Source organism: Fistularia commersonii, chromosome 19 (genome assembly GCF_037954325.1).
Source record: "Fistularia commersonii isolate RoL2024-O1a breed Wild chromosome 19, RoL_Fcom_v1.0, whole genome shotgun sequence".
NCBI classification, from domain to species: domain Eukaryota; kingdom Metazoa; phylum Chordata; class Actinopteri; order Syngnathiformes; family Fistulariidae; genus Fistularia; species Fistularia commersonii.
In genome coordinates this window covers 760,001-772,593 of record NC_141302.1, presented here as the reverse complement: position 1 = coordinate 772,593, position 12,593 = coordinate 760,001, and the positions used below count along the sequence as shown (strand labels likewise).

The 12,593-nt window shown below is 55.9% G+C and overlaps 2 protein-coding genes across 7 annotated transcripts in view; one reads left to right on the top strand and one right to left on the bottom strand.

Moving 5' to 3' along the window:
* The first annotated feature begins 1,857 nt into the window (after positions 1-1,857).
* Positions 1,858-6,905, top strand: LOC147223254 (uncharacterized). 2 transcript variants are annotated; one of them, XM_086165418.1, is made up of 4 exons: positions 1,858-2,070; positions 2,667-5,029; positions 5,122-5,253; positions 5,465-6,905. In XM_086165418.1, the coding sequence occupies exons 1-4, from the start codon at positions 1,978-1,980 to the stop codon at positions 6,360-6,362; spliced, it is 3,486 nt and encodes a 1,161-aa protein (XP_086021544.1). In that variant the 5' UTR covers positions 1,858-1,977; the 3' UTR covers positions 6,363-6,905. The 2 variants fall into 2 exon arrangements, with proteins under 2 accessions (XP_086021544.1, XP_086021542.1); XM_086165416.1 differs by having other exon boundaries at positions 5,119-5,253.
* Positions 6,906-9,517: 2,612 nt separating this feature from the next.
* LOC147223253 (uncharacterized) overlaps positions 9,518-12,593 on the bottom strand; it is a 16,393-nt gene continuing 13,317 nt past the window's right edge. For all 5 annotated transcript variants that reach the window (XM_086166580.1, XM_086166582.1, XM_086166581.1 and 2 more), the window contains exon 4: positions 9,518-12,471. In XM_086166580.1, coding sequence (XP_086022706.1) covers positions 12,424-12,471 — 48 coding nt within the window. In that variant the 3' untranslated portion in view covers positions 9,518-12,423. The remainder of the gene's footprint in view (positions 12,472-12,593) is intronic.

Here is a 12,593-nt window from a genome sequence, read left to right as displayed (position 1 = left end):
GAACCGCCGGTATCTTTAATTTACTTAAAAAAAAGGGAGAAGTCTTTTGCAGCAAACAGGGAAGTTGAAATATACAACAATGAAACTATCATCTCTGAGTAGTTATAATTTGTAGTTTCTGAGGCCAGAGGGGGTGGAGATCAAGACATTGGAGGATCTCAGGTACTTTGGGTCAACAGTCCAGAGCGTAGGAGAGTGTGAGGAGGTGAAGAGACGGGTTCAAGCAGGTTGGAACGGGTGGAGAAAAATGTCAGATAGAAGAACATGAGCCAGAAGGAAAGGAAAGGTGCAGGAGACACTGGTGAGATGATCTACAAACACTTACAATGACCAAAAGACAGGAGGCAGAGCTGGAGGTGGCAGAGATGAAGATGTTGAGATACCAGGATCAGGAAGGAGTCCATCAGAGGGACGACACATGGTTGATGTTTTGGGTCATTTAATGTAATGTCATGGACAGAGGAGGGATAGTGAAGATATTGGGGGTCTAGAAGAAGATCAGAGATGTAGTGAGAGGGGATGTGAAGGTAGAGGAGGATCCAGAGAAAAGGGTTAGATGGAGAAGGTGTGGAGACCCCTGAAGGGAAAAGACCAAAGCAGAAGTCACAATTTGTAGTTTCATTCTTAACTGTCTCATTTATGCATGGAAAGGTGAAGACAATCTCGAACATCAAATGTTGATATTTAATTTTCTTACCCAATCTTTGAAGCATCCAAGCAGAATAATTCTGGAAATGGATTGATACACAGAACTACTATTATTGAGATGATGAGATGAGAACAACTTTATTTATCCCAAAGGAAATTGTTGTGCCAGAGTTTCAAGTAAGAAACATAACAGTAATAGATAATAGTAGGAAGGAGGAAGAATAAGAAATACAATGAAATATGAATTGTCTTAACTGTTAACTGTAACTACAAAGATTGAAGATTCCCTGCGGCTGAGGGAAGATTCTATTATTCTATTATAATATACTTTTAAGACCTTAAAACACTTGACAGCCTTAACTTTAACCCCAGCTTTGACACTTTATATTTTATTGTATCTCTTATTCTCCCTCCTTCCTACTATTATCTATTATTGTTATGTTTTGCTTGGCACAACAATTTCCTTCGCGATAAATAAAGTTGTCCTTATCTTATGAGATGAGATGAGATGAGATGAGATGAGAACAACTTTATTAATCCCTAAGGAAATTTGTGTGTGTGTGTGTTTCAAGAGTCAGAGTTTCAAGTAAAAAAAACATAACAGTAATAGATAATAGTAGAAAGGAGGAAGAATAAGAAATATAATGAAATATGAATTGTCTTAACTAATCTTATCTTATCTTATCTTATCTTATCTTATCTTATCTTATCTTATCTTATCTCTATCTGTAACCTAAAAAAAAAACAAAAAACTGTGCAATATTTCATTTCATAACAGCTACACGACAATTTTTCCTTTTATCATACTATTGTGTACTCCTTACCTCACTTGTTACTAAGACACTTATAGTTTTATCACTTGTTTACTAAGACACTTGATAGTTTCACTGAGACACTTTATAGTTTATAGTTTATTTTTATTTCTAATTCTGCCTTTTTCTTTTTATTATTTATTACTGTTATATTTTCTGTAACTCTGGCACAACAATTTCCTTCGGGATTAATAAAGTTGTTCTTATCTTATCTTATCTTATCTTATCTTATCTTATCTTATCTTATCTTATCTTATCTTATCTTATCTTATCTTATCTTATCTTATTCCAAGAAATAAAGTGTTTACCGGACAGAGAAACGTGTCGGGAGTGAGGCCTCTGTCGGAATAGACGATCTTTGACCCAGCGTCCCCCGCGGCGGCTCCTCCGGCTCCCCCAGCTGTGCCGTTCGGACGTCAACAATCCGACCCGAGTGCACCCTCTCTGGGCGCAGGCTGGCGTCTGACCGCGGCGAAACACGGAGCCGGCCAGCCGGAACCCCCGCAGCAGCCGTCAGATGCCGCTCACGGCTCGGAACTCCACCCGACGGAGGAAGAAAATCCCGGATGAGAAGCTCCCGGCTCGCCCGGGGGACTGCGCCTCGGCTCAGGTACGGGAAGCTAGCGGCGCTAGCATGCTAGCTAGCCTCTTGTGTGCTATTTTTTTTTTCTTCCGCGTTTAACGGCGGCGGTTGCGGGGCCGAGCGGCCGTGCGGGAGTCGGTCTACCCTCCCGCACGGTGAGCCGCTCGACCTCCGGTCCCCCGCGACGTTCAGGCGGGGAGTGTCGCGGCGGAGGAGTCGCCGTGGGGCCGCAGAGCTCCGCGGACGTCCGGATGCTAGCTTGGGTCTGCTCTCGGTTTGTAAACAAACCGGGAGTCGATCCCGTGTCAGATAATCGATAAAATCCCAATTGTGATCGATCAGATGTTGGATGTGCATCTCCAGAGGAGGAGCAGGATTCCTCGGTTCAAACGGTTATGATTGATTCACGTGGAAACTGTCGTTTTACACGCGTGAAAGCCGGGAACACCCTTTAAAAACATGTTGTAGTTCTGTAATAATCTAGTAATTGATAATCGATAAAGCAGCTGGGGGGCGGGGGGGGAGCCAGAGGTCACCCTGGAGCTGTCAATCAACGTCCCGCGTCGAGACACAAGTGTTTTTTGAAACGTGCATTTATGCGTCCGATGCTCCGTCCCTTGCAGGTGATGCTTCCCAGCCCGGCGAAGACGCAGCAGCGGGAACACGGCGCCGCAGGAGGCGGGAGCACCGGGGCGGAGGAGGAGCGGAGCCGGAGGATGAGCACCAGGAGCACCTCGGCCGCCGCCTCCTCGTCCCCGCCCGGCTCCTCCGGCTCGTCCCGGGGGGCGCCGGCGTCGGAGGAGGCGTCCCCCGACTCCAAGTGTCCCATCTGCCTGGACCGCTTCAACAACCTGGCGTACCTGGACCGCTGCCTGCACCGCTTCTGCTTCCCCTGCATCCAGGAGTGGTCGCACAACAAGGCGGAGTGTCCGCTCTGCAAGCAGCCCTTCGGCTCCATCCTGCACTCCATCCGCGCCGAGGACGACTTCCAGGAGTACACGCTGCTGCCGCCGCCCGCCAACGGCGCCGCCTCCGTCACCATGGTGGCGGCCATGGCGTCGGCGGCCAGGAGCAACCACCAGATGAGGCTGATGCTGCGGCGGCACCGGATGCCCAACGAGGAGGACGGCCCGGCGAGGGGCCGCGGGAGGGAGCGGGCGGGGCGCGGCGGCGGCGGCGGCGGCGGCGGGGCGGAGAACGCCGGGGTGTGGGAGTGCTACCTGCACGGTTCTCACCTGCCGCCGCCGCCGCCGCCGCCGCCGCTTCCGGTTCCGGTTCCGACGAGCGCCGCGGAAGAAGGGCGGAGTCAGGGGGAGCGGCGGGCCGGCGGCGAGTTGGACCCGGTGGAGAGCGGCCTGATCTTCGAAGGGCTGATGGGCCTGGAGGGCACCGGGGCGTACGTGCATCCGCGGCCGCGCTCCACGCAGCGGCTGATGGTCCGCCTCACCGCCAGGCTGCGGCTGCAGCGGGAGGGCGGGGCGGTGCGGCGGCTGCGGGAGCGGGAAACGGTGGCTTTCCGCCGCGCGCTCTACCGCAACGGCGTGTGGGTGCGGGGCGTCGCCGGCGTCCACGGCAACGAGCCGCAGAACGACATCACGGCGGAGAGCTTCCGGCAGAACCCCGGCCAGCTGGCGCGGCTCTGCCCGTGGCTGCAGCGTGAACTCACGGCGCTCTACGGCGAGCAGGGCTCACTCGTGGACGTCGTGCACCGCATCATCCTGGCACGCGTGGCCCGCCACGGCCTGGCAGACGTGGGCACGATGGACGAGGAGCTGCAGCCGTTCGTCATGTTCCGCACCGATCACTTCCTGCATGAGCTGATCAGCTTCGCCCGCTCGCCGCTCAGCCTGGACCAGTACGACCTGCAGGCCGTGTACGAGCCGCCCGCCGCCGGCTACGACCCGGAGCGCACCGACGACAGCTCGGACGGGGACTCCGTCATCACCATCTCCGAGGGCGAGGAGGAGGAGGAGGAGGAGGAGCGGGGCAGGCGGCGCCGCCGGCCGGAGAGCGACCCCGGTGGGGCGGCGGGCTGGGACGAGACCCCCGGCCCTTCCTACGCCGGAGAGGAACCGGCGGGCCTGATCCCGCCGCTCGCCTCGCCGGGCAACGAGGGTCCGGCAGAGACCCCGGAGGAGGACTGCATGATCGTCGGCTACAAGAAGCCCATGGCTGAGAGGACGCCGGAGCTGGTGCAGCTGTCGTCCGACACGGAGGAGGAGGAGGAGGAGGAGAAGAAAGAGGAAAAGGAGAAGAAGAAGAAGAAGAAGGAGGAGGAGGAGCCGCCTCTTCTGGCCACCATCCCTCCGTCCACATCCACGGCCTTCAGGGAGGAGCCGCAGGACACCGTCAGGTCTCCGGGTGAGGAGGACGGGAGGCGATCCTCATGGACGGCGAGCTCTGGGCAGAGCCAGGATTCCGTGCGTGTGTGCACACCACCTCCACCTCCAGCTCCACCTCCAGCACGCCGGAGGAGAGACAGGAAGCGTCCCTGCAGGGAGGCGTCGCGGGAGCAGCGGTGGAGGCGGCGGCGGCGGCGGCGGGAGCAGAGCCGCGACCGGCTGCGGAGGAGCGGCAGCTGTCTGGACGCCCGCCGCCCGGTCGACCCCGCCGGGCGCCGTCGCCGCTCCCACTCGCCCCCCCGCCTCCGATCCAGCAGCGAGTCCAGCTCGCCGCTCCCTCCGAGCCTGCAGGACTCGGACTGGGAGCACCGCTGCTCCTCCACCGCTTCCACCTCCACCTCCTCCTCTTCCTCCTCCTCCTCCTCCTTCCAGTGCTCCTCACCGCCGCCGTCCCCGCCGCCGCCGCCGCCCGCCTCCCCCGGCCTGCGCCCCGATCACCACGGCGACAAACCCGGCGGGAAGAGGAAGTACAAGAGCCGCCACCTGGACCACGAGAACCAGGACCCCAGCTGGAGGCCGGCAGGGCGGCGGGGGGCCGACAGGAGGAAGAGGAGGAGGGAGGACGGCAGCTGCAACGGAGAGAGGTGACCTCACACACACACACACACACACACACACACACACACACACACACACGCACTGTGACACACTGACACACACCTGTGTGTTCCAGCAGCAGCAGCAGGCGGCGGCGGGAGGAGCGCAGCCCCAGCGTGGAGATCATCTACGAGGGCACCGTCGGCGCCGGCGGACGCAACGCCGCCGCCGCACGCAAGCGCCGCCGTGCACGCAGGTCACAGCAGGACAGGTACGAGGACGCCTCGACTGCCGGGCTCTCAGGTGCTGTGTGGAAACACCACCAGCAGGTGGAGCCCGACGCCGGGCCGTCACATCTGGAAATGATTTAGTGATTTTTTTTTTTGGTTCAATGAACCCAAAATATGGAACTCACAGTCCTGAAGTCTCACGTGTGTGTGTGTGTGTGTGTGTGTGTGTGTGTGTGTGTGTGTGTGTGGCAGCCCCCCTGTGGTCATCACATTGGACAGCGACAGCAGCCTTGACAACCCCGAGGTCGATGGCGTCCCTGAGCTCGTCCCGCTGGCGTCCTACAGCAGCGGCGCCGTGGAGCGAGATGTCGGCGAGCTTCCAACGGACATCCTGGATCGAGGGTCCGAGGGCTCGGAGGCCGAGCCGGCCGGTCGGCCCGCGCCGCCCGTCGCCGTGGACGACAGCGAGCAAGAGGTGGACGTGGAGGGGAGCGGCGGCGAAGGCGGACGGCCGATTCCCGCCGCCGCAAGAAGTGAGGCGGACCTGACGCCCGACGCCCGTCTGCTGGCCTCCGTCCTGGACGACCTGAAGGGTCTCGCCACGCACAAACCCGCCAACGCCGAGCACGGCGGCCCATCGGGCGCCGCCCGCGTCCGAGGTCACTCGGAGGTCGGGCAGGATCCTCGCCATCCTCCCCGCCACGCCTCCTTCTCCCTGCCGCCGCTCCTCCAGTGGCCGAAGCCGCAGAGCCTCCAGCCGCTCGGCCGCCACACGCCGCCGCCGCTCAAGCACAAGGACGCCAAAGAGGCGGGCTCCCCTCGCCCCAACGCCGCCGCCACGGCGCCGCCACCCGCCGCGCCCCTCATCCCCACCCTCACCACGCTGAAGGACTTCCTGGAGTCCACCTCCAAGTCCGGCGTCCATTTCTCCTCCTCAGCCACCTCCATCAACGTCTACTCCATCAGGCTGAACGGCTCGGACGCTCCGCCGCCGCCGCCTCCGCCATTACATTCCACGCCGGAGGCCCGGTGGCCCCCCGACCTCGGCCCCGCCTGCCGCTGGTCCACAGACACGGCAGGACCTTCAGCATCTACCTCCAGACCCTCCACGCACCCGCCCGCCTCCAGCCTCCATGACGGCACGCAGTGACGCCGACGCACGCCGGGAACAACGCCGGCCCTCAAAACAGCTCAGGACAGACGGGGTCAGAGGTCACCAGCGTCTCCCATCCAATCAGCTGTCTGCACTCAACACACACACACACACACACACAGGCCACTTCCTCACCACTGCCAAACACACACACACCACTCACCTGCACTTGAAAAAAAACTGTAAAACTTGATCAGGAGTGTTTTTAGCCGCCCAGGATGTCCACACACACACACACACACACACACACACACAGTAAAGTTGCATCAGATATGAGTGAGAAGGTTCCAGAAACCTGGAAGGTGTCAGCTCAGTACTTTTGATACGTTCAGTCAAAACTGGATTTGTTTTATTTTATTTTATTTCTTTTTTACTTGTATTTATCAGTGTGTCCGTGAACATCTCCCCTCCTGAAGATGTCAGCTGACTAAAAGTTTGTTTTGGATGAAAAATTAAGGACACAAAAGGTTGCGAGCGAACCTGCATGACAACCAGGCGTTTGTTCGGTCAGGATGTCAAAATAAAAGCTTGGTTTCAGACGGATGCTCGTGTGTGTGTGTGTGTGTGTGTGTATTTTTAACCTTACGTCAGAGCGATCGATTATCGATAAGCAATAAACAGGCTGGTTCTGCGGGTGCTCAGCTGCGCCCCCTTGTGGCCGGAACGGGGAGTGCAGTCACCTTAACGCGGAAGTATTGTTGTGTAACAGCGGTTGAGGGGGGGGACAAAAAAAAAAAAAAACACACGGATAAAGAAGGGATTAGAATAAACGTCCCGGAAGGAAAAAACCGACGAGGCGTTAAAAACAAAACAAAACAGCGTTGATTTTTTTTTTTGTTTTTTTTCATGTTCGATTCAAAAAAATTGGAGCGGCGCGGTGTCAACAAGGCGCAGTACCACCCGCGGCCGCTAGAGGGCGCCAAGGTGCCGCTCCCTCCTGCTGAGGAGGAGAGGCGGGGGGGTAATTAGTCCAGAGGGAGATGACACACACACACACACACACACACACACACACACACACACACACACACACACGCACACACACACACGCACACACTCCTCCCCTCACACACACGCCGTGCTAATTAAGACTATCAGCGTCCATTAACTGGCTGTTAAACACCGCGGCGGATCGAGTGTCGCCGCGATTAAAGAAAGTCAGACGGGAGGAAAGAGAAAGAAAAAAAAAAAAAAGGCTTTTAGAGGAAACGACGGGGCCGGAAGTGGTCGGGAGGGTCGCCGGTTCGACTTCCGGTCGGGCGGGAGGAGAAGCTCAGGGTTGGGATGGTTTTAATTGAGATTAAAAAATAAAATCTAGATTTTTCTTATGATGGTGAAGAAAAGAAAAGATGAAAATGAAGGAGAACGACAGCGGCGAACTCTTTGTTCTCGATGGGTTCACAGCGATCGATCGGTTATCGGCTACCGATTATCGATCGAGCAGGAAGAGGAAGCGACAAACAGCTTTGTTTTGGACTCCACAAAAACACTTCCTGGTTGAAAGGGTCAAAAGAAACGCGTTTGACGGTGGAAAATAATGCTTTTCCTCACTTGATGGATTGATTGATTAATCGAACCCCCTTCGACCGCGCCGGTTGACCGACAGGTCCTGTAAACATCTACGGAACCCGAATTTAACTTCCAAAACAACAGCGAGACGTGGTTTTGGGTCGAAAACGGCGTTTTCCTGCTTTTGGTCCGTTCCGGGCTGAAGCGCCGGCTTCCTCCTTCCCCTTCCTCCTTCCCCTTCTAAAACGGCGCAGTTAATTTGGATCTGCTTCCTCCCGTTCGTTCACATCGGGCTTATTGTGTCAGATTGCCCCCCCATCCCCCCCACTTGCCCAGGCCACGCCTACATTCTAGAACACTGGTGGTGGGCCATTGTTAGTGCTGTTGCCTGGCAACACGGCGCACTGTCGTCAGGGACAACCAGCTTCCTCTTTCTCTCTCTTTGATAGCAACGCCATTGCTGAGATGACGAGCCCACACACACACACACACACACACACACACGAACACACACATCGGTGAAAACACTTAGACGCGCGTGCCTGCTCGGCCGCCATTGTGAGGCTCCGCAGCCTCTGAAGGCCGCCGGAGGAAAAAAAAAAAAAACAAAAACAAAAACAAAGAACGGTCCTCGGAAGCATGTTAAATAAGAAAAACACACACACGCTCACACCTTCCATCTTGAGGCGGACAGCATTTCACACAAACACAGAAACATATTGCTTATTCCTGTTCTGTGCCCGCTAACCCCCCCCCCTTTCTCTCCCACACACACACACACACACACACACACACACACTTTTACGCAGTGCATGGTATGATGCAACCAGCCGTCATCCATGTTCCGGGGCGGCTGTCGCAGCTCATCCCTCAAACTCTCGGTTATAATTCAGCAGGACGACGTCAGGGAGATGGATGGAGGACAGGAGATGCTTTTACCCCCCGTCTCACCCAAATACCCCCCCAGTACCCCCCCTCTTGATGCCCCGAACACACAGGATCCACAGTGACGGGCGGAGCCCCGCAAACCTGACGTTTTGATCTCCATTTGTTTTGCCACATGGCTTCACCTGCGAGAACCCAAGATGGGAAAAATGAGCCCTTTCACCGGGGCTGAAGGCCTCGAGATCGTAATTTTAATTACGATGTCGGAGGAATCGTCCGAACCGGGGCCGAGAACTCGGGTGGACTTACCGTCTCTGTGCGGCGGCGGCGGCGTGGTCAGAAGGGTCCCCCGGGGCCCGGTGACCCCGGTTCGAAGGTTCCCGGAGATACCAAGTGGTGGCGGTTGGGGGGGGGGGGGGGCGCCTTAAAAGCGGCGTTAAATCACGGGGGGGGGGGGGCGATCCATTTTGAGGGAAGAACGAGAAGCGATTTTTCTAATCGTCACATAAATTATATATTTATTTTGTGTTTTTAAAGGTCAAATTAGCGAAGCAGTGTGGGTCGGTCTGGCGTCCGGATGCAGTCAGTAGAAAGGAAGCGAACCCGTTCGGCCTCCCAGACGTCCCTCCTCCTTCTTCTTCTCCTTCTCCTTCTCCTTCTCCTTCTTCTTCTTCTCGGGGGTTTGTTTCTAAAAACGCGCGGCGGGTTGAAAGAGCGCCGTCGGCGCGGCGACACAGGACACCGGCGTCACGGCCACGGCTTGGAAATGACATGTTTTAATGTGGAATGTTCACACCTGCGCTCTCCCGGCTCGGTCCGGAGCTGGTTCTGAACTCTCAGCGGGGCCAAACATCAGAACGCCGAGTACCGTGTGTGTGTGTGTGTGTGTGTGTGTGTGTGTGTGTGTGTGTGTGTTCCCGTAGCGACGGCGTGAGAAGAGATACAGCGAAGCCAGATTTTTTTTTTCTTTTGACGTCCCCAGGAAGTGAGACTGCGCCCTGAGAACTGTCGGCCCGGTTCTCTCTGCGAGGAGCGTCGGGCTCCTGGACCGGCGAGAGTTGAGAAGAAGCTCCGGCGGCGAAGCGGGCGGATCCACTTCGCACTCTCCGGGAGGAGGTAGACGGGAGAGACAGGAAACAGTGACGTGGTTAAGTGTAGTCCTACTCGGGGTGAAGTTGTAGTCCTTAGCATAAAAGTCCCGGGTGGCTTCCCCTCGCCGGAGGACCGTCTCCTCTGAGGTTCGGTGGTCGGGGGGGGTTTGGGTTCAGAACCGCGAGCGTCCACGCCGCCCCCCTCCCCGGGGGAAGAGGAAGGGGAGGAGGCAGTTTGGTCGCAGGTGGTGAAAAGAAATAAAAATGAGCACATGCAGATGCGATGACAGAAAAGAATCCCGTCGGCGGTCGAGTGAAGGCGTTAGCGTCGTTAGCGCGGGATCCGTGTTTCCGACCGCCGCCGGGGAAACACATTTCACAGCGGCGGGACGCCGGGAGGGCCGGGGAGCTCAGCGCCCGCCGTCAATCAATAACCGCATCGATCCGGCTCGCCGCAAGCTATCGCCGCCTAATCGACGCCGCGGTGTCTGCGGGGCGAACGTTAACCGCTACCCGCGGCACAATGTGGACACTAGCGCCCGCCGCTACGACCGTTTCGGTTGGCTAACGGTTAGACGAGTACCTCGCTCTCGTCCCGGCTCGGTAACGATCTAATTGGTTAGCAATGAGCTAAATGAGGACATTGCTGTTTTCCCATATCCCTCGTAGCGCTAACGCTCGCCGCTAGCGGTTTCTGTTTGTTAGCAAAGAGTAAAAAAGTACCCGCTATCGTCCCAGCTGTCAGCACTGCTCTGGTTAGCAAACAGTTTGACGAGTACCTCGCTGTCATCCCGCCTGCCTCGTAACACTGACACTTTCTAATGATGTTTTGGTTAGCAATGAGCTACATGAATACATCGCCGTTATCCCAGAGCCCTCATTGCGCGAGTAATGTTTTTGCTTATGTTAGCAATGAGCTAAAGGAGTACCTCGCATTCATCCCAGCTGTCTCTGATGCTAACACTCGCCGCTCGTGATATTTTGCTCAGCAAAGAGCTACATGAGTACATCGCCGTTCTCCCATATCCCTCTTCACGCTCTTAACACTCGCTGCTAGCTGTTTCTGTTTTTTGGCGAAGGGAAAAAGTACCTGCTATCATCCCGGCTGTCTCCGTAACATTGCTAGCGCCTTTTGGTCGGCAAAGCACTAAACGAGTACCTTGCATGATCCCAGCTGTCTCCAACACGAACACCCGCTGCTAGCACTGTTTTGAAAATGTTCGCAAAGAGCTAAGAGTACCTGCGATAGACCGAGCAGTATCTGACGCTGACACTCATCGCTAGTGCTGTTTTGTTTAACAAAGAGCTAAATGAGTGCCTCAGAAATATCCCAGCTGTCTCGAAAGCCGGCACTTGCTGCTAGCGCTGTGTTAGCGAGGAGCTTAATGACTGCCATTATCCAAGTATGTCTGTGACGCTAACACTCGCTGTCAGCGGCGTTTTGGTTAGCAGAGGTAAACGAGTACCTCGCTATCATCCTAGCTGCCTCCAGGCCTACATCTTCGGGGTGTTTACGATCTGCTCCTACCGTTTCGCTAAGTGTTAGCACGGTGACAGAAATAAACAAGCGCTATCGTGGACGGTGGTGTGTTTCTTGGGAGGGACGAGTGCAAGCATTCATAGGAACCTATAAAATATAGAATAGTGTATTAGAGCAGACTATTTACAAAACTTCCACCAAACTATTCTGAGACAAAAGTTAGCGTTTGGTCCAAAAGGTCTCGTACAAACGTTCACAGAACCCGGGGGAATCCTGTCCCGTCTCATGCGCATAAATCGTAAATAATCAATCCGGTATAGAAAACGTTATCAATATCGTGTTGTCGTGGGAAACCCTTTTATCAGCTTATTAGGTGAAATGAAGCGCTGACATCCTCCTGCGTAAAAACAGGTAAGCTAATGTCACCGTTAGCATGTGTGATTTGGCGGCGGGGGGGCCGGGGGCGTTGAGAAACACGTTTTTCTACATACCGGGCGCGAACGGTGGCTCCCGTTTCCCGTCGCGATCCGACGCGGCCTCTCCGGCGAACCTTGACGAGCCACAACCCGCGATCGCGCTCCTCTTCGCTCCTTCGCCTGAATTTACCGCCGAGGTTCCGGCTCGTCGGCTCGCGGGACTTTGTGGACATTCAATGCACTGCTGCTATCAAGAGCGCACGTAGCTCGCCGGCTAGCTAGTCAGCCGACGGAGGATCACGTAGCAGTTCTTAGCGCCGCCCCAAAAAGCTTTTCGATTGGTCGGTTCGCTTCCCCGACACCCCGACTTTCACTCAACCCGATCCGCGACGTGTCAATTAAGTGTTTCCAGAAAGAGGATTAGCGCATTAGCACGGCTGCGACCAAACTGTCCCCAGCTGCCTCCGTCTTCCTCGCCGGTCCCTGGCGCCGGCCGGCCGGCTGGCGGCGGATTCCAAGTCTCTGAGCTCCGACGCCGCGCCTTCAATCCGGCGGCTGCAGTCCCGTTTGAAAACACACTAATCCAGGCCCGACTCGTAGTCCGTATGTGATGGTGACTTCCTGCTCGGCCTCTAGCTGCGACTCTGTAGGTGGAAAGGGACGGGAGAGAGGGGCGGCTAGAAGAACCAACGGAAAGCCTCGCCGGTCGGGACGGACGGCGGCCGCTGCGGAGAAGACGGAGAAAAAGGAGTGAGAATCCGGAATCCGGCGGCGGAAAGTCAAACTCACGTTTTTTATCCACGTCCATTTTTTGTCAACAAACCGAAGATTTCATTTCATTCGGACA